This window comes from Harpia harpyja, chromosome Z (genome assembly GCF_026419915.1).
Source record: "Harpia harpyja isolate bHarHar1 chromosome Z, bHarHar1 primary haplotype, whole genome shotgun sequence".
NCBI classification, from domain to species: Eukaryota; Metazoa; Chordata; class Aves; order Accipitriformes; family Accipitridae; genus Harpia; species Harpia harpyja.
The window spans coordinates 72231356-72258571 of record NC_068969.1 but is presented as its reverse complement, the minus strand read 5'-3'; the positions used below and the strand labels follow the sequence as shown (position 1 = coordinate 72258571).

Sequence of the window (27216 nt, the reverse complement as noted above, 5' to 3'; positions counted from 1 at the left end):
CTGATGTGAGTTGCACTCACTGTCCTACTCTTGACTTGATGGTGTGCTGTTACAATATCCTGGCACAGACTGGTTCCTGTTCCCAGGGGAAATAAGAAGAGCCAATGCTAGCACAAGGTCAGTTGAGAAATCTTCCTAGCAGTCAATGTAATTTTTCATGGAAGGAGCCACTGTTATTAAGGCATCACAGCACCAAATTATCTCTATAAACAATCCTCTTTACCTGAGCTGCCTTGTAACACTTGACTAAGCAGATGCATCCTTGTAACTACACAGCTCCAACCACAAAGCTAAAATTGGCTGGTTTTTTAGTAATTATTACTCCTATTGTTTCCTTGTGTACCTGAGCCATTAGTAGTGACTTCAGGGATACTTGGAGTGATGTGTGACACACAGAAGTGTGTTGCGAGGAGGGTGCGGGATATTGTAGCCTCCAAGAGATCTTGTTAGAACTTGGAGAGCAAACATGCAGAGTAGATTGCTTATTTCTTTGACACAGTAGGTGGAGGAGGAGTAGATGGACACAGTGCTCATTTGTGACCATCTAAAGTCTGAATGTATGTGCTTGCAAGGTCATGCCATGTGCCAACAAAACCTGTATGTTCTTTCTGATTCTGCATTTGAGAGCCTCTTCTTTTTATTTTCTGCCTTAGCCTGCTTAGCTGAGTCACACTATTATTCCCTTCGGGACTCTTTCTGTACTTTGATGCACAGGAAGGTCATGTGGATTATTCCAGTGGCAGCTGGTAGTCAGATGTGTTGCCACAGCTAACTACCTAGTATTAGCATAAGTCTGAACTAATACAAAGAAAAACATAGCCCCAGCAAATAGCAGTGTAGATAGGTCTTGGTAGCATGCATGTTAAAACTGCATTAACTCTGATGGAGATAGAAGCAGCAGGAAAGGCTGTATTTTATAATCATGAAACTCCGTCTCCGGGCCAGAAATAGCAGCACACTTTGAAAATAGTTAGTTTTATTAAATTTTATTTCTAAACCTAAGGAAACTTAACATTTGCTGGTGCCACCAAGGTCTAGGACAGTGCAGAGGTACGCTGTTCAAGAGGTAGCACAGGAGTGGGTTATATTTCAGGGAGGGGTTCTGGCACTGGTGAAGGTAAACCGTGACCGCACCCCAGCAGTGTTTGATTGTCTCCAGTTTTCTGTGAGATGTGCAGTAAGAGAAGTTTGCTGTTTCTTCCTGTCCTGTACCATGTGCCGAAGATCATTCACAGCCTAGGTGTGGGAGGTATTTTGGCTTTATTATAGCTTGTCAGTTTCAAATCTAATTGGTTTTCTTATATGTCACCACTTTTTCAGAGAGCTGCTGGTTTTTGTACACAGAAGGGATTTTTTCTTGGGCCTTGGTGATGCAGAATGAACGGGTTTTTAGCTCAGCGTCAAAGAGAGGAGAAATTCAGCCCTGCAGTGTATAGCTCTCATGTTTCTTCTCCAGGGCAGGCTACCATTTCTCATCTGGCTCCGGCTTTTATCTTCTTAAGATAAGAAATATGGTCTAAAAATGAAATCAAGTGAAGATGTTGAGCAGCACATTTGAAGGTGGAGAAGGCCTTGTCACGGTCCACTCGGTGGACTCGTGATGGTTCGTTTGCTACGATCTCGAAAGTGCAAAATTAAGGTGACCAACACCAAAGGGAATAGCAATAATCACACAGTAAAACTTTATTGTATTGCCTGTGAAGAGGCACGCGATAGTTAGAGATGGGTGAAAGAAAGGAGAAAAGAGTAAAGTTAAGTTTAGAGAGAGGAGAAAGAGAAGTTGTACCTACCACCGCTGATCTCAAGACGTCCTAACGGTCCCGGGTCCAGCTAATGCTGCGTCGTCGATTGTCGTGGTCCTTGGTGGGGAAGCTTCAAACTTCCGTTGTTCAGAAGTCATCTTTTATGCTTAGTAACACACCTTGCTCCACCTCTGCCTCAGGAGTCTCCGCCCTTCTCGAGCGAGGCTATTACGCAGGCACGGGGTCGGTGTCCGAGGCATGGTAAGTCTTGGAGGTGTGTTTTGGTATTATAATGAAGCAAAGTTCGTCTAAAGTTCATGATTTCTTCATCGATGTTATGGTAACAATTGCAATCCATCCTTTTTGGACAGTAGCTGTGCGGTTATCTTTAACAGAGCCTTGTACCGCGCGTTCTGTTCTTGGGATCGGCCACTGCACTCCCAAACAGGCCGTTGTCAGATAACGTACTGTTCATGTTCCTGATGACGATGTTGAGACAATGCTGATTTTCTGACTGACTCCTACAGGCCTCTGGAGTTTTCTTAAAAGCTCAACCTGACTGTGAGTCAGCTATTGGGAATAGCTAATGGCTATTGACAACCCATGATTTTCACTCCCACCAATGATGTTTTGTCTAAAATTTTCAGATTTCAGGTTTGAAATCAACAGCAGATTTTATAAAAACCAGAAGCAGTAATAGGTGACTGAGGGTAATTATCATACTCATTGTGCCTTTGACAAGTAATTCAGTGACCCTGTTTCATCTGGATGAAAGCACACTTTAAGGCACTTTAAGAAATTACCCTTCAATTTGAGCTCAGGGCATATTCAGAAAAGGACAGCTCTAGCTTCTTGTTAGCACAGGTGATGTCCTCATCTTGCATCCCAGAAAATGGTTTTGCATTACTAGAATATCAGTCATAGCCAGGTGCAATGCTGGCCTGTAACTGTAATGTGCGTTCAAATGGCATAGTGCGTTCAAAAAATGAAATGTAACTTTATGGCAAGGGGACAGTCTGGCAAGTAAGCAAGTGTGGAAACAGTTTATGTACCAGTTTGCTCATGTTGATGAAAAGGTCACAGCAAAGGGGAAGCTTGAAAGGATGTGACCTCCACTGCCTCTGATACACAAAAATTTGAACCCAAACAACTAATTCCCAAGGTGATTGCATGAGCTGATTACTTGCTAATAAGTGAGAGGGATCACTAAGTGACACAGCACAAAGTTCCCAGAGTTGAATTTTTCTTAAACTGTTTCATACTGCCAGGAATTGCTTCAGAAATCACTTCGTTTTCCAGGTTTTCCACTCACAGACATCAGAGAGCTGAATATACTTGGAGCCTGCTTCATATCACACGAAGACTAGTTTCTACCAGTTAGCCTAATTGAGTAAATAGATATACAGAACAATTGTTTATTTTTCACCTGCAGCACTTTGTGGTTTATACTGATTGAAAAAATAGTTCACCGTACAAAATTGCGTCTTGGAGTAGTGCAGAAATGATTTGATGAACAGAATGAGTTTCTGTTCATTATCCCACTTTAATGTCTAGAAATGTGTAATGGTCACTTTTTCTTGCCATCACCGCATGTGTGGTGGAAGCAAACAATGACAAAGAGCCTCCTCCTGTGCAGCAGAGAACAGCAGAGCTGAAAAGGACTTAGAGGCATGCCTCTCTTAAATTACAGAGCCAAGATAATTTGCCCATTTGCTGTAAGAGAAGGGATTTGACCCTTATACTAAACCTGTATTAGTATAAAAGAACTTTATTTTCCCACGAAAATGTGTATTTGTCAGCCTGCTTTTTGGAGCCATTAGCTTGACATTCAGAAGATTTATAGATGTAAGGATGATGTCTAGAAGAAATTGAATGCAATTTTAAATGGGTTTGCACTCTAATGCCACTGCACACAACTCTTATGCACCTGAGAAATGTGTTGCAACTTCACACATGTACCTTGTGTGCCATCTGAGGGACCCTTTCCCACAGTTTGCTAGGCTCTGCACTTCATTAGAGAAATCTTCACCAAAATTTCTTAATCCTGGCAGCTTTCCTAGGACAATCAATCTTTTGAGGATCTGGGTGATCAGTAATGACAAAACCAGCCTTGGTATTAGTATTTCACTTCATAAATTGCAGAGATCTAGGCTTCACTTACATTTGTCAACAGTGACTTTCCAGTGGAGTACAAGGTATTTGAAAAATTACCTCTAATGTTTCAGGCTAGGGGGAGAAGTACTTTTTCAAACTATGAGAACATTTCCCTCGTGCACCATTAAACCAATGGGCAAGAACAGAAGGCAGGACAGGATGGGAGTATACTTGAGTCCCTAAAGGTAGGGCTGAATAGCCACATGCCAAATTATTTAAGTTTTATTCCCGTGAGCCATGCTATGTGACGATAAAGTGGTTTTGTTAATGATACAGTGAGCCACAGAAGAGTAAGAGTTTCTTTTCTTTAAAGCTGCCCTTTCTTAGATGCTGTGTCTAGCACTGTCATAGTTCTAACCTTGCTCCTTAATTGTGTGTGTGTTATTATGGATCCTGCCCATCTTCTCTCACGTCCTCAATGATGTGTGTACAAGACCTGCTGCTGGTCCCCATTCTCTCTCTCTGCATTCCCCATCTCTCCTGCAGATGCAGATGTCATCTATGTGGCAGGTTACTTAGCTCTGTCACGCCTATGCACTGTTCCTTCTGATCAACCTAAAACTCAATCTGGGGCTCCAACGTTTTGCAATGGGGTGACTGGTGACTTGGAGTAAACACAGCTTTTTTGTCATTCTCAAGGTCCTCTATGCTGCCCCCTTCTCTGGGGGGACATTCACCCCACCTGTCTGATGATGCCGTTGCAGGTTAGGCATTTCCAGAGGGAGAATTTTTCCATCTGTTTCTAGCATTGTCTTTTGATTGTTACAATTAGAAGATGTGAATGCCACCCAAAACCCCTGGTTAGCATGGATGGAGAATGAAATGAATTGAGACATGTGTGATCTCTGCTGGCTCTTCAGTGGGGACATTAGGCAAAATGTTGTCTCTGCTAAATGGTGATTCTGGTTTTCTTTGAATGCTGGATGTAAACTGGAAGATGTAATGTGGAATTTAAGTGGCAGGGTTAGATGACAAGAGTTCAGATGTCACCAGCGCTGGTCTTGGTGTTAGATCAAAGGCCTCTGCAGCTCACAGAAGTGGGACACTGTGCTAAGCAGGATTTTTTTACTCATTTACAAGGTTTTATCTCCTTGGCACTTTCGCTAAAAATATAAACCACAGAGTGAAAAAAACCCAAAAACTGTCACTGAATTACTGATCAAAATAAACCTCTTTCTGGAAGGTGACTAGATTCAGGTATGGATGGTGGAACCAGTGGGATATTCTCCTGGGCTGGATGAGCCTCTCTGCAGTGACCCCAGATTTTGCAGTGGGGTGGGATGTGTCTTTCCCACTACTCTTCTCAGCATCTTCTCTGCACCTTCTGTGACTGTTCAAATTGTCCCCTGGATTTTGGCTCTCAAGCAACAATGTGTTGTCTTTCAGAAATTACCAGCTTCCTACATCAGGATGAGCCCATCTCCTCTGTGTCTTTTGTCTTGTTATAATGCCATCTCAAAGGGAGGGCAGGCATTCCCTGGATTTGTGGCAATTATTGCTGTGTGATCCAAGTAGGGCAGAAGGTAAAAAATTTAATGTGTGTATTTCATAGCTTATTTCTGAGAATGGCAGAAGGAGTTCAACAAATTTGGAGATCTTGCCCAGTGACAGACTATGCTGGACTCTGACATATTTAGTCTAGGTGATACACCAGTACAAAAATTTGCTTCACGTTTCAAGTCCTAATGGGAAAACCCCACTGTTCTCCAGACATACAGAATTCCTGAGGTAAGGTCAACAAGGCACACAAAGAGAGCTGTTGACTATGGGGATGGAAGACAAACTAGTCCAAAAAAAAAAAAAAAAAGAATCATCTGAGGGAAGGGAATCATGTGCTGAGTTACAGGAAAATCTTTGTTTCTAACTCTAGGTCCTTCTTCAGTTATCAGCAATGACGATGATTCAGCCAGTCCCCTCCACCACATCTCAAATGGCAGTAACACTCCGTCTTCTTCTGAGGGGGGTCCTGACGCAGTCATCATTGGGATGACGAAGATTCCCGTCATCGAAAATCCCCAGTATTTTGGAATTACCAACAATCAGCTCAAGCCAGACACCTGTAAGTACAAACAACTGTATGTGTTTCAGTCATTCATTTTACCTGTGCAAGTGCTTGGGCTCCTTAACAGAGCTAGCAAAACAAAATGCTCTAAATTCTTGGGAGTGGAAGGGTGGGGTTAAAATGTATGCAATTTGTTAAAGGTACATGAGATGAACCGCTTTACATCTGTCAAAGCCAAATTCAGCCCTTGTGTTGAGTCAGTGAAGTCAGCAGTGTTACACACAAAGCCCGATCCGTATTCCATGAAAGTCACTGGTAGCCTTTCCATTGATTTCAGTGGTCTTTGGCCAGTCCTGTGCACTGAATGTGTTCTTGGGAGAAAACAAATCCTGGGTCAGAAGCAGAAGTCAGTATTGTTACATATGGGCTGCTTTTAATTTGATCGTATTAGCAATGAACATAACCTAACTTTGAAATCTGAGTATTTGTAAAGTTGTAAGAATGATAAGGGTTAAAACTGAAATTATTGTAATTCCGTTGAATAATTCAACCACTACAGCCAGAAAAGATGTTGAATATTTAAAAGTAGAGCAGAAGGTTGCATGGTAGACAATAAATGTCACATACAAATTCTTTCATGTTCAGTTAGAAGCAGGTAAAATGTGAAAAAATATGAAGTGTTAAACATAATTAACTATGAATAGTTAAAAAAGAGTATCCCTAACTTCAGATGCTAGTCTTCAAACCTAGTAACAGTTTTAGAATTGGACATGTGAAATGTTGATTTATGAACAAGTGATTAGCATTGTGGCAGATAACTGAAAAAATACCTAAAGGATATTGTGATTTATAGTAAGTAACTGCATGGCTTACTATTTTTCATCAGTACATTAAGGTCTTTAAGTGTTTCAGAGAAGGTTGTTCCTGCCTCTTTTTCACTCTTTTTTTGTGTGTGTGAATGTACATACATTTCTGAACTGTCACTGGAAGTCTGAACTGTTTCTCTGGGAAGTCACTCTAGAGATTCCCAGTATAGCTGCTGAGCACTGGGCTTGCAACTAAGGGATGCTACATCCTATCCTGAATGATACTGCTTCATAGCACAAACTGTAGTCTAGGGGCTTACTGCCAAGGTCAGAAACCTTTGCCTCCAACTTTGCAAAGCTTAAATGCCATAATAGGAATCTTTCTTGACCTGTGCATGAGGGTGTGGATGCATATGTGTATGCACGACTTCTAAGGTTGCAAAGACTGATGCTGGACTACCTACATATCTTGTGAATATTAACGCTTATCTACATCTAAGCACAAGCCACAGAAGGATGTTCCTGCAACACAACAGAAGGTCTTTTTCTGCTTTTTATTGTACATCCCTGATGTTCGCTCTTACCATAGCTTTATTGTGTGGCACTATTTTGTGATTAGAAATACCCCATTATCTCTTCTACCAGAGGATATTTAAATAATCTGGCCTAGTGTATGCAGTGGGATGCATAAGGTAATCACTGAATTGTTGGTACTTGATCAGCTCAAGGAAGATGATACATAGATGCATTCTGATTAGAACATTAATTCCTATGAAGAACAGAAGCTGCTAGGGAATCAGAAACAGGCAACATGCCCACTAGAGCTTTCTAATTTTATATATAAGGCCATGCTTTTAAATATGAGGCTATTGTACCTCCGTTCCCAGCTGCATTAGACAACATTATAATTGTTTAAATAAACATCAGTGAGTACAGAGTATTTAACTTTCAGCATTAATGTTGGAACAACATATGTGCTGTTCTGGGGAAAAACCCAAACTGTACCAAAACACAGAATTCTCTCACATTTAGTAAGCTGCACGTTAAGTACAGACACATTAAATCACAGCTGACTAGTGCTAAGTAGGTCCTGATCCTAAAAATACATAAGTCTGTGTTTGGTTTTGTGTGCTGCATTGAAACCCACATGGTGTCAGGGAAATTAATCACAGTACATGAAGTTCAGTTTGTGCATAAATGCTTGCAGGATGTGGCTCAAGACTTTGATACGGTGTGCTGAGGAGGTTTGTGCGGCTGATGCTCTGCATTCTGCCACATTGCCATGGTGGTCCCAGTCTTTGTGGTTTTATTGCTTTAGCAAAGAGAATCAGGTAAACTGTGGCAGTGTATATACCAAGGTAGATTTCTCCTACCACACTGAGCATCTGTCCAATAAAAAGCGTAATTAAAATTGTCTCGGATAAAAATGGTCTTCTAAGAAATAATTTCGCATACAATTTCTCTCCATCTTTCTCATTCGCTTATTATTACAGAGCTGCACTTGTCCTTTCTTAGCCTGCCAACCTCCTCCTGATGTGTATATCTGGTATTTATAAACCTCTAAGCTAAGTAGCTCTCATACTTTTTTCCTGTTTACAATAATGCCAGCTCCAGATGTCATCTGGTTTTTCATCTCCAGCAAGATAATTAACATTTATGTTTATTTCCTATCTGGTCTAAGTTCCATTGTCTGCTAGCATTAAACACAGCAATCACTGACAGTCATGCTGGAAAAGATTCTTCTGTATTTAGCTTATGTTTGTCTGTGGAAGGAGGTGAGACTTCAAGCTAGGTGAAACTGTATGCAGATGGTATTGCAGTTTTCACAGAAGTTGAAGGAGTATGTCTGCTGTGAGTAGCAAGTGGAGTTTCTTTTTTGTTACCTACTTAAGCCATATTTTGACTTGTCTACAGATAACCATTTCTAAGTATAGTGTATCAAGCTCCATTGCAAAGTATTAGACGTGTATGTGTTTAAAAGAAAATTTAAAAATTGATTGTGATCAATTTAGTTTGAAATTCCATCACTGTATCAGTAAATTGGTACTTTTGCTACTGAATAACTAAATCCCGAAGAGCAGTAGCTTCTAAAGGTCAGTCTCACGCTAAACGTTATAGCACTTTCCTCCTCTTGAGAGACAGCTTTTAAGGTGGGAAAAGCAAACTGAGGAGGACTGAAGACCCATCGACTAGAGGGGTCAGGTTCCAGTCATCACTCAGAAGGACTGCATTTCTGTCCCAGGTTTCAGGACAAACACTCATCTGTACCTTTAATTGACATAATGGTAGGAAATTACTCTTCATCTTCCAACTGGAATTGGCTGATATTTCCCACTCCAGCTGCCTATCATGTTAACTACCCATTTTCCTCACCAGCAAACCCACTGATGCTTCTTCAGCACTTGTCTGTCTGACACCGTGTCCCAGCACTCCTGGCTTTTCCTTTTCCTGCCATGTACCCTTGGTTGCTGCTGGCTGGTGGGCTCATCTGCCACTCCAATACCTTGAATATTTCCAGCTTGAAAGTTTACAGTCTGTCGTGCACAGACATGTTTTAGACACGTACCAGACTTCTTCATTCCTTTTTGTGTGAAATCAAAAGGTGTTTCCTCTTTGGCAGTACTTGGCAATCAGTGACAACTCTGCTTTCAGATGTGTGAGACAGAGTCCACAGCCTGGACTTCGTGAAATGCTCTTTGCACTTAAGTCATTATAAACCAGGTTGTGCTGTATTAGACTGAACCTGCAAACCTCTTGCCTGGGAATTACGAACAGTGTTCAGTCATTGCTGTTGAAAACTGGACCATAACTTTGTAGTGAAGTAACATCACCAGGTGCAGAAACCTTGCATGGATGGCAAACCTTGCAAAGATTTTTGTCCCCTGAAATCAACTGGGCGATGTAATATCGCATGGGCATAGGTGCTAACTAATGCTAGGTGGTTAGCTTCACTAATCTTATGAGCTGTCACAGCCCCTAAGCTATTTGGTATTTTCATTAATACCATGATATTTCCAAAATTAGTCTTCTACATCTCTGCACAGAAATCATAGTTGCTAAAGTGGCCAACTGAGCCTACCATACCTGTTGAAACAGGACAGAAGAAACAAAGCCATTTTCCCCTATGAACAGCTGTGGACTTTCTTCATTCATCATTTAGCTTGCAGCCCAGTGCTTGGAATGTATCAGCCCATTGCTATGACATTTCTGTGATTAATGGTGGAAATGCAGTCAGTAAATAATATTGCTGTGTTGGTAGTAATGTGAAAACCAAAAGGAGAGGGCATGCGTAAAACATCAGTGGAAGTGCCCAGGTTGAGACTCTGAGGGCAGAACTTGGGTAAGAAACTGCTTGCAGGTGGTTTGGGGATTTCAGGAATCAAATTGTTCTCTGAATCTCACCCCAGTAACCCCCACCTCTGCCCCATGAAGTCACTGTGGTTGTTTGAGTGCAACTGAAAGGAAGGCTGGAGCTTTGCCCTTTCATGGGGAGGTTTGCAAGCTCCAGGTTTCAAGCCCCCTAGGGTGGATATGTAGCAGCTGCATTGACATCAGTCTGTACTTCCCAGCTAATCTGTACTTGCAAGTCACTGGATTTTACCCCTAAAGATATTATCAACAATGGAAAAATACCATACTGGTTAGGCTTGTTGATTACTCAGTGGGTGGTTTAGTGGCAAGATGTTTTCAGTGGCTGGCCATACGTACAGCCATTGCGTTTCAGATGATGTGGTGTGGATTGTGGCTTTCATATGGGAAATTTGGGTATATTAATGGGATATTCTTAATATTTCGTCTATATTTCTGCAGTTTGGGATTGTGTTCCCTCAAGCATAGGAGTGTGAATGTGCAGTTTAGATAATAATTATTGTACTTCCAGTTGGCCTCTATTAGGGAAAGTCTGCAGCTGGTTACAAGTTGGCATAAATAATTTTTGTAAATTAATCTTGATTTATTTGGCTGACCTGAAAAAATGAATTTACAGTCTATAGCTCCAGTTCCACAGTAAAATTGCTAATTGCATGTGCGATACTAATTTTAAAGGCAGAAGTTTTGAGAGCGTCCCTCTTCTATCCCATTTTGAACACTGAACTTTTCAATTTATGCTTAGGGATTTTCATTTATATTTCAGGGATTGTTACACCATTTAGTTAAAGGTGATCTCAGTCTTTTACTGACTCTCATTCTTCTTTCACTATAGATTTCTTTTTAACATATCCATAGCAGGACTTTGGTTGTCCCTGTTAGGCAGGAAAGTTGCAGAAATCCTCTGCTTCAGTCCACCACCTTCTTGAATGAATTTTAAGGGAGAGAAGAAATAAGAGTGTTATTCTTACCATTTTATCATGACTCCCACAGTACTGGACTTCTGTATTTAAAACCATAGGTCTTGGAGTCTGGTGATGATGTCAGATTTCATTTTAGAATGAAAAGAAAAAGTGAAGAAAAGCTTGAGAATGTGAACTAGACCCCAGAAGGCTAAGGAAACAGAAAAAAAAGATCTGGATTTGTTTTTCTTCTGTTTATTACATTGTGGTTCTTTTTAAACTCAGTTTCATAATTTAGGAGCATTTGAGCATGACAGCAGCATGTGAAGGTGCAGAGCTGGCCCTGCTCTGCTAGCCTGGGAAGATGGCCCTGGCACGGACTGCCGCAGAGAGCAGAGGGGAGCAGGCAGATACCAGGACCTGCTGACTGGCATTTCCTCTCCCAGGCCATTTGTGGAAGGGTGCAGCTACCTGTAGTTCAATACCCAGTTGTTTCTGTGGCTCTGACCACTCACACCCCAGAAGGCTCTTAGTTTTGGAGTAGGCTGACAACCTTCTCCCCAACCCTTGGATCACTAGCAATGGGCTATTTGATATAAAAAAGAAATAGTTGTCTGTATTTCCAGGTAGATTGAACAGAAGGAGGGTATGTAGTCACTCGGTTTGTATTTCTCAGGCATCCTTGCTCCAGGATTCCCACAGCAGAGCCTGGCCCCAGGCATGTGTTTCCTTGCTGGGTGCACGGGCTCTCACTGCAGAGCAGCAATGTGAGATTCTGGTGATACAAAAACTGCTGGCAAAAAGGAGAATTCACCAAGAGAGCCTCTGCGCTGCAGGGATCTGCCAGGCCTCTGACCCAGAGCAGCAGGTTTGTTCATTTCCATGTTCTGCTCATCCTGCACACATGGTGTCCTGTAGAAAATAGCAATACGCAATGAGCAGACTGCCTGAAGTGGGCAATCTCTATTTGACTTTATTTCCCACATAACAAATTATGGCCTGTTCCAGGTTGTATCTGTCACCCTACGCTTTCCCACAGTTTTGAGGAATAGGGGTAATTTTTGACACACATTGCAAGGTAAAAAATAGACTGCGTTGGTCCCTGTGTCCAGAAGAAGGGTATCCCAAGGGAAACACTCTGTCAGCATTTCCATCTCTTTTGAAAGGCTTTTATATCTGAGTGACCACAAAGGAAAGGCTGCTGTAGTGGTTTCTTAGCCAGCTGAGCTGGAAGCCTGGGGATTTTCCATCAACTCCCAAAGTCTGCAGAGCTGAAAATTTATCAGCAGCTCATTTTCCTATAAAAGACACCATGACCTCAACAGCCAGAATGCAAAGGAGCAAAACTGATCAGTCTTAGTGAAATCCAGACTGGGAGGAAAAAGCTCGCTGTCCAAGCTGAACTTGCCAGTCTTGACATTCATTGGTAGTTGGGATTCAGAGGTTGGGAGGCTTAACAGGGCACTTGCTTCAGGATCTTCAGATGCTGAAAACCAAAAAGCTTTAGATGCTGAAAGCCAAACATGATTGAGGTTGAGATTACAAGGAGCGATATACATATTATATTTACTGGTTGTCCTGATCCCATTGTGTGCCTTGCTCTGGAGATATTTTATTGGCTAGGTAAATGTGTAAGAGATGTATTGGCTGAATAAAGATATAAAGATATATGAAGGTGTATTTTATCATCTTGACTAAATACTTCTGTAGTTTGATTGCATGTTTTAATCACTGACTGCAGTCATCATTTAAAATATGTGTCTTTGCAATTGTTCATAAAGTCATACATATGTCAGAAATGTCGGCCATATACATGAGTGGTGTATTTCATTTGTTGCATTTGACTTCTGTTAATTGGGCAAGAGATTTGTCTCCCAGACCATAGCGTATTGAGTATCAGATATTTTTGCCAATGATGTGGTCACATATTTCCTTTGCCCAACAAATAAAATGTAACAGGGAATAAATAAATTCATGGGAAATTAGATTTTTTAACTCCTGCTGCTCATTCTGAGACTCAGCAGACCTGCGGGGTTTTTTTGTTTTCCAACCAGAGGGAAGAAATTGTCCCAAAGGCAGAAGCCTTCAACTTGAAAAGCATGGGTTTCTACCTTCTTAAAAATTCTGATTTGGAAAGAAAGGAATATTTCCACATTTAGTGTGGAGGTGAACCTATAGCATTGCTTTTGGCCCCAGAAGTTACTTGTGTTTCAGTCTTGATCTGTCCATGAAGTCCATTTACATCTAATAAAAAAGGCAAGAAATCATGCTTTCAGCAAAATATTTGCATTTCATCACACAGACTGTTGTTCTGTGACCTGAATTGTTCAGTAAACTACTTGCTCTGAGGGTCCAAATGCTGGAAATGCAACTGCAACAAAGAACAGCTTGGACTCTGACCTTTAATTTCATCACCTGGAAATACAGCACATGAAACATACTTCTGGCTAAATAGTGGATGTTTTAAGGAGATCTGAGCAATGAAGATCCAAAGTATGCATTTCAATTACAGAGACAGAGTACGAGGCGAGACAGTGTGAAACATGCACTCTCAGGAAAGTGTCCTGTGTCAAAATTCAGGTAGAGTGTGCACCTTCTTGTGTAAATACGTCAGGTAAACTTAAGATAGCACACTATTTTTCTTCAGCAGAGCACTGAAATGCACTGTCAACATTAAGCCCAACCATGGGCTTCATGTGAAGAGCACACTTAAGGACTTTATGAAAGTTGAAATGAAATTAAATATAGGCGCAAGTATTCTCTGCAATTAGGGTATTAGTCAAGATCAAAAAACCCAACATGGTGCTTTTTTAGTAGGTGTAATCTCAGTGGCATCAGTACATTGTTTGTCCTTTGACAATACATCTGTAGCAGAAATACATACACTATTTTGGCACCAAAATATGTAGCTAAATCAGTAATACCTAAATGACAAATAGCACCATTTATATTGTAATGATAAAATTGTGCCTTTCAGACTCTGTGCTGCATACTAAGTGTCCTGGTTTCAGCTGGGATAGAGTTAACTGTCTTCCTAGTAGCTGGTACAGTGCTATGTTTTGAGTTCAGAGCAAAGAATGTTGATAACACTGATGTTTTCAGTTGTTGCTCAGTAGTGTTTAGACTAATGTCAAGGATTTTTCATGCCCAGCCAGTGAGAAAGCTGGAGGGGCACAAGAAGTTGGCACAGGACACAGCCAGGGCACCTGACCCAAACTGGCCAATGGGGTATTCCATACCATGTGACGTCCCATCCAGTATAGGAACGGGGAAGTGGGGGCAGGGATTTGCCACTTGGGGGACTGGCTGGGTGTCGGTCTGCGGGTGGTGAGCAATTGCACTGCGCATCATTTGTACATTCCAATCCTTTCATTATTGCTGTTGTCATTTTATTAGTGTTATCATTATCATTATTAGTTTCTTCTTTCTCTGTTCTATTAAACCGTTCTTATCTCAACCCACGGGTTTTGCTTCTTTTCCCGATTTTCTCCCCCATCCCACTGGGTGGGGGGGAGTGAGTGAGCGGCTGCGTGGTGTTTAGTTGCTGGCTGGGGTTAAACCACGACACTAAGTTCTATGGATGTTGATTTTATATACGCATGTGTATTTAAAAGCGTAATGGGAAAATAACGTGATGGAGGTTAAATGGGTAGTAGTTATATTTAAGCTGAATGGGAAAAAAGTAATCCATTGTGAAAACCTCCTTATCATGATCCTAAGCATGGGAGCTGGATTGGGCCTTGGATTTATTCCTTTGTGTTAGTGAGTTTTGGCTAAATGAGAAATACAGATCCCAGGGAAGCAAGGTAGTATAAAAAAGAATAAAATGAAAAATTTTAAGTCTAATAAATACTCAAATATGAGAAAATCAGAAGTAAATCAAATAACTTTGTAGCCAAAATTATTTCATAAACCCTACTTCTGACTTCATCACCAAGCAAGTGCATCTTGAGGGTGGTTTAGCAGCTTGTGTCCTGGAGGAGATCGTGTGGTTGGCTTTACAGGTTTGCAGATCTGCCTAGTGCAGGGAGGCTCCAGATGGCAATGGGTTACGTTATGCCTAGAGCCATCAGAACTGCAGAAGGGTCCATGGCCCACTCTGAATATATGCATACCCCTCTTAATGTGTATGAATGGGGTGTATTGGCTTGCATGTCAGCCCACGCGCCCAGCAGGAGTTCACCTGCTCTGTCCCTCCCTTTCCTACAACATTTGTACTCTGGCTATCAGATTCTGTGAGAGAGGTGCTTTCCCCACTGCATCGCACTGGTGGTGGATCCACATGGTTGGGATGCAGACAGCTCATGCTCCCGCCCCTGCCCTGTCTCCCCCTGCAAGCAGGAGTGCTTATTAGCTGCTCTGGGGTGTCTGATCTTCCAGACTTTTTTACTCTGTGGTCTGTGCAGCTTGATTATCATTCTGTCTTGAGAAACCTTGAGAAACTAGCAAAAATGCCACTGAGGTTCATAAGGTCCAAGTACATTTGGTTTATTTTGACAGGATTTTGCTGGGGAGCTCCTCATTGTCTCAGGCTTAGCTACATGTGTGTTATGGGCAGAGGGTAGGCCAGCAGCAAGTGGAACCTAACAGCCATTTAAAATGTTCTCAGAGATAGAAGTAACACACCTGGTAGTATTCTGAAATATTCTGTAATATTCTTCAAATAATTTTTTCCAGCATTAACTTATTAATTAAACCTCCCTTTCAACAGGCTTCTCATTTTGCACAACAGCAGTTGGGGAAAAATGATAAGGCTGTTTTTTTCTCACTGGAAGGTGTGTAATTAATATACCCATTTAGTTCAGACATACATTCTGTATAATAAAATACCTGAGCTCAGCATTTTTGACTCATTTAAAAAATATGATTACAGGGGTAGACAATTCCAGGAACACACTTCCATCATTAATTAACAGAAATAAAAACCCAGCTGCTGAAATGTATCTTTATGATCATCTTTTAGAGCCCTCCCTTTCACACTTTCCCTTAAACTAGTTTTCTTTTGGTTTGTTGGACAGAAATGAGAGCACCTTTCGATACCAGCTGCTCTCTCAGCCAAGGATGCCAAAGGGACCTCTGCTTAGGGAGACTATGACTGAGGGGGGCATGGAGAGACAGGCAGCCCTTGAGCTCAGTAGTTCTGGGCCGTGAGGGTTGGTATGAATTTCTCAGCCTATTGTTGAGCAGGACATTCCAGAGGACGGGTTATTGCTCTTCAAAGGCCAGTGTATGGATTAAGTCATGAGGCATACAGATCTGGTGTGAGGTGAACACTTGCTAGGTCTTATTCTTATCTCTAGCCCATCAATGCCCATAATAATTGAAGACTATTATTTGCAGATTGCTGGGGAATCGCTGTGATTGAAGTAAAAACCCCTGCAGGGAAAAGAAGTGTCAAATAACCTAAGTCAAGACCCTGCAACAAGGTCTGAAATTGTTAAAGTTCTGTTGATGAGAAGTTGTGCAGTACCTCTGGCTAGCGACTTGCCCAATAGTTTTTGGGGGCAATTAAACATTTAAATGGAAAACATATGCATGGGCGTATTGTTTGCATTTAGAAAAAATATGTGGTGTATACATACCAATTATCGCCTGTTTCTCTAACTTGCAGTGGATCTCTGTATAACTAATAATCTTTCTGGGGATTTTTTTTTTTTAATTTCTGCATTTTGGGAGTCTAAATTCCATTCTCAGATGTGAGGTAGGCACATGAAAAGAGCATCTCAAAGGCATTCAGATGCTAAATCACCAACTAACCAGTTTTCTAAAAAGCTCCTGAACAGCTTGGAAGTGTAAAGTCTGGTCAATAGAAATCAGAGTGTTAGTCAGCTTAGTACTTTGGACAATTCCAGTAAATGATTGCTTCGCCTTTAGCTACCTAAATGCCTTTGAAAACTGGTTGCTGGAAACTCTGTTGAAAGTCAGTAATTGTACAGGTCACAGGGTGCAGGAAAAGGCTTTCTGTCTCCAAGAGGATCCCTTGAGTGGCACTGAGTTGTACTGGAGGGTTGGAGTCAGAGTTAAGGAGATGGGAAGCGAAGCCGTCTTCACAGTGGCACTTCTTTCCCCTCTTCCCTCCTCCCACCTTGGTTTGTTTCCCACAGCACTGGAAAGAAAGAAAGAATGGAAAATGGGGTGGTTGTCTCTATCACATGGTTATTTATTCCCAAGATTGGATAGTGAGAAGCCAAATCTAACTTCAAACAATCTCCAGTTTGTATCAGTTTGAGGGGAATACAGATTTGACAGAATTTTCAACTGCCTTTATGAATACTTCTTTGAGCTACAGTTTCAGTTAGAGACTTTCTGAAGTGAAGCCATTCCCACACAGCTCCTTTCATTTCTGAGCGTTGCTTAGGATTTGTTTAGATTTGGTTTCTTAGGCTGTCTTTCAAGGATGTGCTCTGATTTTTTTGGTACCCACAGCTTGGAAGGCCTGTGGCTGCCTTAACAAACAAAAAAGAAATAGCTGAAAACAATACCCATCAAGGGGAATATGTCCCACACAAAGTAGAGAGAAACAGAAAAAGAGAGAAACAAATGGCGAAGAAACAAAAGAACCTCAGTCTCAGCCTTTGGCAAAGAAAGAACAATACATGACTGATTTGCTCTGATCGCTTGTGCGGGAGGACATGATTTGTCTTGTCCCTGTTTTATTCTCATCAGAAGAAAAGTAACTGTTTTGCAGTATATGCAGTCTCCACTTAAGAGGCTGTTGAGACTGGAATAGCAATGGGATTGCCTCCAGACAGAAATGCATTGACCAGCACTGTGTGGGAAAGCTTGAAAAGCTCCTGCTTGGGTGGTAAAGTACAAGGCAAAAGCTTATGGGCTTATTCTTTATCCTCTGATTTAGAAGTGGAAGTACTCTGTTACACAGAGTTGCTCTTTCCAGGACTGTCCATATTCTCATGTGCTTGTAATGCTTCAGTCTGTGAAGTTCACTTATGCAGTGGGGAGTGCACAAAGGTGCTGTATCAGCAGGTGAGACTAAAATGATTTGTGTTATTGTCCAGCAATGCCATTCCTGTCTATGTTGATGATAAATTCTCACCTCTTTTTGCATACTGTTCATACTTTTTGCTCAGTTCAGGAATGGACAAATTGCTACAGTGGATCTCAGCAGTAACTTTTCTGGTACCTAAAAATAGCTGGTACTGTACCTATTATAGAATCATAGAATTGTTTAGGTTGGAAAAGACCTTTAAGATCATCAGGTCCAACCATAACCCAACACCACCATGCCCACTAAACTATGTCCTGAAGTGCCTCGTCTACGTATTTTTTGAATACCTCCAGGGATGGTGACACCACCACTTCCCTGGGCAGCCTGTTCCAATGCCTGACAACCCTTTCAGTGAAGGTGTTTTTCCTAATATCCAATCTAAACCTCCCCTGGCACAACTTGAGGCCATTTCCTCTTGTCATATCACTTGGTACTTGGGAGAAAAGACCAGCACCCACCTCGCTACAACCCCCTTTCAGGTAGTTGTAGAGAGCGGTAAGGTCTCCCCTCAGCCTCCTTTTCTCCAGGCTAAACAACCCCAGTTCCCTCAGCCGCTCCTCATAAGACTTGTGCTCCAGGCCCCTCACCAGCTTCGTTGCCCTTCTCTGGACACGCTCCAGCACCTCAATGTCTTTCCTGTAGTGAGGGGCCCAAAACGGAACACAGCACTCAAGGTGCGGCCTCACCAGTGCCGAGCACAGGGAAAAACCCTTCATCAAATAAGTATCTAATAAACCTTAAGGAGTATATTTCTTCCAGGTCTTCCAACATGTAGAGATTGGCTTATGCTCTGTGACAAAAAGTTTTAAGTACTAACCCTATCTAATAAACCAGCAGATATTCCCTGTATGGCACCTAGCAGCTTCCCTAACATTTACAGCAACATATTTATATCCTCCTGTGGCCGAAACCCACACAACCAGGAGAACAGAGGAAAAGAGGGATAGGAAGCAGCTAAAAGGCCAGAGGCTCATGGCTTGCTGGCACGCCCAGCCATTGCAGCAGAAAGCTGATGCTCATCTGTCCTGGCAGGCAATGACGTGAAACAGTGTTAGCATCATCAGAGGTGCATTAGTGTCCTGCACCTAATGTAATGACCAGGGTCAGCCTTTGGTAGTGCTCAGAGGGCTCTGAACCCCCACTGCATTCACAATGTGCCTGGAGAAGGGACTGCTGCCCACCCCTCTGCAGCAGGGGAAGGGCAGAGACAAGTTTGCCATCCTTCAGCTCCTGCAGCCCGTGGCTGCCTTTGACTTCAAGTTGCTTTAATTCTCTGGCCACCACTGGGGAGGTTGGATTTGTGGGCTGGACCCCTTCAGCTGCCACAGCCAGCCCCAGCAGGCATCAGACGTGAAGCCCAAAAGCTCTGTGCTCAACTCAACCTTGCAGGAAGAGTCCTTTCAGTCTTGTGCCTAAACCTGAGAGGAGACATCAGGTGCTTGTTTTCAGTGAGGTGTGGTTTCAGACACAGTAAATCACAGTGCTCATCCTGAAGATGTGGTGTAGGAGCACAGACTCAAGCCTCAAATTCACACAGTCCTTCTTGGAGAACGTATTTCCTTTTTGTCTTGCCTTTTGCCTCTGGAAAGGAAGGCACAAGCCTTTTGCTTTCCTTGCAGATGCAGTGAATCCTTCTGCAAGCTAATCTGAATTCAGCTGTTTGCAACAATCCTTATTTTACTAGAAGTTGACTGTTTCCGAACTCATTGAAGTCTTTTGCATTATGCATTCTGATGCAACACGTTTCCTTGCTGGAATTGGTTTCACACATTTATCACAATGTTGTATTGCACTTTAAGGTTATAATTTTTTGCCTCTTTTAATGGCAGCATTTTAGGGAAGCCTGCATACTGAGGAATAAACTCAGTGCAAAATAAAGTATATCTTTCAGAAATGAGGAAGGAGACAGAAGTTTCAACTTTTCTTTGCAGTGATAGCTTTCCTCTAGAGGCTAAATCCAGAATTGATTTCCCGTTTTGATCAACATGAGTCTTTCCAGCCTATTGATCTCTGTGTTTTCAGTTTGGCCTCAACATCTGAAACAGGACTGTGGTAAATGGCAACATTAAACAGACTGGTAAGAGATTTATCTTGGACTGGTAAATTTCCTTGACTGCAAGATAGGATGGTTTCAGCATAGAACAAAGCACACAGGTGTTCATTGCTCCCGTGGAAGACAGCTTTGCCATCTCAACTCTGCAGCTTGTGTTTATTGACACAATATGTACACAGAAATACGAAGAGCACTTTCTATGGGAAAAGCATCGGGTGTTTTTCTTAATAATGGAGAGAAAGTGTACAGAGAAGTCTTTGAATTTTATTTGTTTTGGTCTAGTCTTGCGATGGACTCTGCCTGAGCGTGTGCTATTTATTTTTCATCATATATAAAAGGCTGTGCCCACCCACAGTGAGTTCTTGGTCTCATTAGACCAGTCATCCCATTCAAATGACCGTAAAAGCTTTTAAGAAATATTTTGTTACGCTTTCTGTGACCTTTCTCTAGAAGTATGCTGTATACAAGCATACATGTTAAAATCCACACTATTCGTTAGCTAAACGATCTCAAGAGCTGTCTTCCTGAAACTTTGATTCTTCCATGACTGCAACCAAAGGATGTGCTGGGAGACATTTTAATGGCTGAGAGACTAGTCTCTGTCCTATGATAAAGAAATACGGCAGCAGGCTGCAGCAAAGTTGTGTCAGAATAGTCCCCTGAGTTTCTCTCCTCTTACAGAGGACTTTTTTAGGTATCTCCCTCAGAAAGACAGACAAATTCAGAGAAGTGCTAAGAACAAAGATGCTGCTAAGAACAAAACTCTCCATGCAGGAGTTTTCATTTTTAAGAAAGAAGGGCAATTATTTAAATGGAATGCAGCCTAAGGAAAGATAGCAATCCTGGGTTTAAATCTTTCCTAGATCCCCACGCTCTTATAGTAAGAAAAGGAAATATTAGTTTACAAGGTTGGGTATAAACCCTCTGTGGTCACAAGCTGCCCATCGTTCCCTGCACTGCTTTCTGCTGGCAGTTCTGGAGAAGTCATGTCAGTGCTGAGCTGGACTTGGAGTTTTGCATGGCATGTCAACTGTCTGGGTAATCAGGCTAAGAAGGCCATAGATCAAAGCCTATCTGAACACGTTTGAGCCAAAACCAGCAAGGACTGTTTTCTTTGTGACTCAGATTCTGTGATGGAACAAGCTTTATCTAACCTCATCTGTGACAAACCTCATTGTCTCTGACAAGAGTGTATTTGAAGTTAGCTTTTGGGTTGTTGCTTTTAAATAAACTAATGAGCCATTTAATACTGTGCAAGCTAAGAATTTCTGTATCCTGCTACACTTGAATTATTGAGGTTCTTGGTGTGTGGTGTGTTAAGTTGTACAAGCTGTAGGATGACTAAATAAAATCGCAGTTCTGGGCAGCAAGTACTCAGTCTGATCCACAGAAGGTGATGGTGATTCATAGGAGACAAGAGTTTCTTCTCCCCTCCTTTTCAATCCAGTGAAAGGTGGTGGAGCAAAGCATCATGAAAAAATAGCGTAAAGACTTATGAAATGCACACTGTACCCCTGAATGCAAAAAAAAATGAAGTGTATGAATATATTCAGTCTCTTAACATGGTACTCTCTTATAGCAAGATTACAGAACAAAAGAAAGGCAATGAAGACTTTTAACATTTTCCTTGTTAACTTTAACAGGCAGCTGCTCTGTATGGACAGAATTCACTGTATGTCCTCAGGCTTTTCTACAGGGAATACTTCCCGTATTGCAAACATGGAGAAAATATTATTATCTCTAGGTGTTGTTTAACCCAGCAAACATGTTGTTAGGGGTGACACTGTTCTACACATGGCATCATAAATATGAACTCTGAGACACAATTACTAATAAAACTCATTAGACAGGACAAAACTGAACCAACATCATAAAGATGAAGCAGATAAATGCTGCCCAGACAATAGGGAAACTGCGGGGAAAATACAAAAGCCCGTGACTTGCATGTATCCACGCAATAACCAGAGAGGCCTCCAGTAAGAAGCAGGACCCTGTGTGACAGTGATGTGTACAAATCTCCCTCTCCCAGACAAAGAGAAGGAAGGAGATGGTGGGGGAGGAAAAAGGAAATAAAAGATAAGAAAGACAAAAGGGTAGGCCTGTTGGTCATTTACTCCAATTAAGCCAATATTTTGCAGCTGTGCTGCTCCAAAGTTCAAGCAATTAAAGTTACTACCTAGGTTTTGCCCTCCCTGACTTGAGGATTTGGATTCAGGGAGCAAAAGGATTTGGGCAAATAGGCTTTGCTTTTGATGCATTACCTGACTTGTTAAAAGCAGCAATGTTTGATTAAGGATCTTTTTAATTGCCTTTCACTAGGCTGATGTGTTCATCGAGCTTTCCTTCTTTCCTGCATTTCATCCTGACAGCCAACTAATTGAATGTCCAGGTCGGATTGGGAAGGGAGTTTTATCCATGCTCTCCTGGAGCCTCAGTGAAGAGAACTGGAGGTTGGCATGGCAGGGCCTTGTATCTGCGGCTTTAACCATTTGTTGATTTGGTTTCATAGCTTTTAAACTGATGTTTATTGCTTCTCTAGATGTTCAGGAGGGAAGTCCTCTTGAATACCTGATGGCATTTCATTATGGTCATAATTATAAAATACCTTGGATCTTTGGGGAGTATGAAGGATCAGTAGAGTACAAGACAGCTGAAGAACAAAAAGCTCTTCTGGGTCACTGTTATTTACGTACCCATCCATGCCCCCCACCTCCAGACCCCAGCTGCTACTTGTGCTGTTAGAAATATGGAAAGAAAGATTACTAAGGTGCCGGGATAAGGGAAATGTAACAGCAGTCCTTGTGATTATTAAAGGGACTGGATATTTAAGAGATATCATGATTTTCATTGGCTGCTGAAAAGCAGAGGAGCCATTCTGCAGATTTTCTTTGTATTAGGAATATTAATGTAAGAGCACCAACCTTACTGAAGATGAGATGGCCCATCATAATCCAAATGGTGGGTTCTGCTGTATGCAGAACTTTTGCTCTTCCAGAGGATTTGCACATCGAAGAGTATCTGCAGTAGCATAGGAATTAAATTGCAGAATCTTTCTTTGACGGTTATCATTTTGTTCAGTCTGGAAGAGATTTTCTGAGCAATTACTTTTAACTCACAGCATTGAGATCAGGATGTAAAGTTTGTTAAAAATCAGTTGTATTCAAATCTTGGGTTTTGGTTTAAACTTCTATAACTTCATTAGATCTTCCTTACAACTTTGCCATGCTTAAAGCTGAGTTTTAACCTCCATTCTAGACATCTTTTCCACTTGCACACGATTTTTACTGGATAATTTTCTTGGGAGTCAAATTTGGTAGCCTCTGGATAAGAATGAGGAAAATGGTCAGTGGAGCAATGCGCTGATGTGCAGGCATCCTGCACAGGCTTCTGTATGAGATTGGCATCCAGTTCTTCATTTGATGGTAGCCTTGAAACAGTGGTTCCTCCACCATAATGCAAAGTGAGAGAGGAAGGTCCTAGAGCCTTTACCACCTTATACAACTGGAATAATGCAGCCTTTACTGAATTATTCCATCTTCAGTACAACTCCTCCCCCTCCAGAGTTCCAGGGTAATAGCTGATATTTTAAATGCACAGAAGTAAAGCTGTTCAAAAATAGACTCTTTCTCCCATGGGAGATTTCAGCATTTCAAAATTACTTTCTGCTTTAAAATCAGAACATAAGTTAAAGCAGAGGTCACTTGATTCAATTTTGTCTCAAGTTTCAAATTGAAATGTTGAAATGGAAAAATGTGCATCTTCAATAAAATTTGATAAACTTTCCATTTTAAAATACTAAATTATTTGGACAAATATTTCAAATTCGTTTGGGGGGGGAAGCTTTTTGCACTTTGGAACGTTGAATATGATTCTTTGTTTTAGAAAGCCAAAAAGGTAGCTGAAAATCAGTATTTTCCTGCTGCTGAATCTTTAAGACTTTATTTTACACCATTAACATTTTTCAGTCAATTTTTCAGCTGGCTTTATGCTGAAATCAGTGCTGTGGGAATCAAAATTTTGAATGTCTTGACTTGTGTTCAATTAATATTTGGCACATTTTCTTTCATTCCTACACCTGTTTCCATTAATTTTCTCGTTGAACTTATCTGTGAAGGGGAGGGACTCTAAAAGACAAAAGTGGTTTTATGTAACTGCAAGTGATATCCAACAAGTCCAAATCTTCTTGGATTAAAGGGTGAAACTCCACTGAAGTCAATGGAGCTTTAAGTATTGGCACCAACAGAAAATTTGTCCCATGGAGTGCAAAGTGTATTGTCACATCTTGAATGCTCTTCATTCTCATGATAGACGTTACTAAAGGTGTTTCTTTTCAAGCACTTATGCATTTATTATTTTCAAAACCCATTTCCTCAGAGAGGTCAAAAGCTCTTCTCATCACCATAGGGAGCCCATGGGAATTTTGGCATTCTGAAGTACAGCAGGTATCCAACTGCATTAAAATGTTAACGCCTTTTTATTTATTTTTTTTTAACCATGCTTTGGTGGAATCTAATTATTTTTTGATTGGAAGGAAAAACATTCCAGCAGGAAAAATGTCACATTAAAATCAGATTACTTCCAACTCATCCATAAAAGAAATTCCCCTAGTGAAAAGGCCCTATCTCTGATTGCTTTATATCACTAGTGTGATGCTATAATACCATTTTTATACCATTTTCTTCTGGCAATTTTTGGTATTATCTATGCAGAAAACAGATTGCAGATCTCCTCTGAAAGCCAAATGTTTTTTCCTGCTTGGCTGTACAGTAAAGCTGGAATTTTCCCTCCTTGCCCATGTTGATATTTTTCCTTCAGAGCAGAGAACAATGCAATTATTTATTATTATTTGCACGCATTAATTCAGAGCCCCAAGGTCCAAACAAGACCTCACTGTACGAAGCACTGTGGGACTCCACAGCTGCAAATAACTCCTGCCTGAAGAGCTTTTGGGCTATAGTCCCACTCCTGTAACCTGGAGCTAGTTGGCTGGCCTGTGGGCAGGTTACAGACCTGGGGCTTCATGTACAGGGTGAAGTATGGGGGAAGGATGCTTTGTTGTCCTGCCTGCACAAGCAGGGAGTCCCAGGGATTAAATCCTTTGCCCCAGCTCACACAGGAAATCTGTGGCTGACGCTGAGGTGGAAGCCAGATCTCCTGCGTGGCCCCCTTGGCCCCTGACCCATCCGTCCTTCCTCCCCGGTGTCATGTTGGCCTCCAGCGCAGAAACTTCTACCCGAGGAATTTTCCATTGAGTTCTGCTGCTGATGAGTTTCTTTCTCACCAATAGGTGGAAACTGACAGCCCGGTTTCTCAGGTGACACAAGGAACGGTTCTGCCATCCCAAATGAGGCAGGAAAAACATCACGCAGAACAAGGAATTTTCCATAAGAAACTGTACCATAGCAACTGAAAAAGACGTTGAAGCACATTACATTTTCTCAGCTTGTTGCAGCCTGTGCTTTGATGCAACAGGACATCAGAAAAGCGAAGACTTGGGGTTTTTGTTTTTATTTTCCTCAGTTACTACTTTGGCCAGGAGAGTGATTGCTTTAACTGGTGCTGCTTGATCATAATGAATTTATTGCAAAATTGTGTAACCTTTCCACATCCGTCTCCAAAGTCTGTGCCAGAGCCTGTGTTCTGGCATGCATTGTCATGCTATAGCTGGGGAGGGTGAGGGAACTACATCTGCAAACTTCCATAAGAGATCACAAGCTTTTGAAATTGTAGGATAACTAACCAAATGGGATGCAGAAATATTTCCAACAGGCTGGCAGCTGTGCAATATGTGGCATCGAAATAAAGTTGAGTCACTAAGAAGTAGTGATAAATAAGCTAGCAAAAGTTTCTGTCTTTTTTTCTAAGCATACCCCAAATATGATTGTCTAGTGTAACATCAAAAAACACTGTGCAGAAACAAGTGGCTGTGACATTGGTTTGGTTATAGACAAATTCTTGCTGTACTAGGGATAGCATTTAATTAAAATGTTGTGTAAAATCTTTAAGAGAAGTCTTTGCAGGGCAGATGTTTAGCTTGTTCCTGAGCAGCTGTAACAGGCTTTTCAGGGTGAAGACATCTAAATTAACAGGACCTAAAATGCTTAAGTGAGAAAACAGGAGAAAATCCGATTAGCACTACTAATCAACTGAGGTCTGGAGATTCCCTTTCTTTTGAACTGGAGCAGTTTAGTCATCTTCCTTTTCTTTTCTTCAGAGTTCATACTGCATGCTGCCCATATTTAGTCTCTTGTGTCCTTTCCCAAGCCTATCAGCAGTTCAATCTTGCACTCCTCACTGGAGACAATAAACTCCATGATGTGGATGTTCTTTCCCAAGCCTATCAGCAGTTCAATCTTGTGCTTCTCACTGGAGACAATAAACTCCATGGTGTGGATGATCCTCCTCTCCTATATATCTGTAGATACGAATTACTGGGTGGAAAGCTGCAGCATATAGCACATTTGCTATGTATGTATTGTCTTCATTCAAACTCACAACCTGTCCAATTTCTGAGGTATTTCTGAGGCAAGATGTACCTCTTTTCTGTGAGACTGCTTGTTTCAGGTTCCCCCTGATGCCAGTGACAGGCCTGTCACTGATTTGGGAAAGTTGTATCAGACTCCTGCGGAGCTGGGCTTGAACTAAAAACGCTATACTGGAGCAGGAGTCGTCACAGCTGTCCTTAACTAGGGCTGCTTTCAGCAAGATCCGTATGTGAAAGCACAGTACTTTCGGTGCAGTAGCAGGGATAATACAGGTTTTCAAACTACTTTTTCCTAGCTACTGTAGCTAGCTTTCAACTTGGTTAATTATGGGCAAAAATACCGTTCAAAATAGTCTGGAGAAGAGATTTTTCCCAATGATGTTGTTTGGGTGCTTAGCTAGAATAGCCCTCATTAGGATGCAGTTTACCATTTTCCCCAATTGCCACAGCAACTGCCATTTCTGATGCCTGCTTGGCACAATATGAAAGAAAATGATTCCAGTAGCTCCTGTTCAGAAATCTCAAATTGTTTACGTTTATGAAGGTGTGGAAAGGGAGCTACAGCAGGTAGTTTTGAAGTGCTGGTTGTGGTATGTTAATCCCTGAGGGCCTGTTTATTTTTATGCAGGATTGTACATAAAAGACTGTAAACTAACAACATACAGTCTGGAATAAGCAAAGAATTAGGGCACTTAGTGAAG

General features: G+C 41.5%; 1 protein-coding gene across 1 annotated transcript in view; it reads left to right on the top strand.

Annotated features, from left to right (window-relative positions):
- Positions 1 to 27216, top strand: part of NTRK2 (neurotrophic receptor tyrosine kinase 2) — a 210527-nt gene that overhangs the window by 114439 nt on the left and 68872 nt on the right. The window contains exon 12 of the mRNA XM_052776586.1: positions 5767 to 5955. Coding sequence (XP_052632546.1) covers positions 5767 to 5955 — 189 coding nt within the window. The remainder of the gene's footprint in view (positions 1 to 5766; positions 5956 to 27216) is intronic.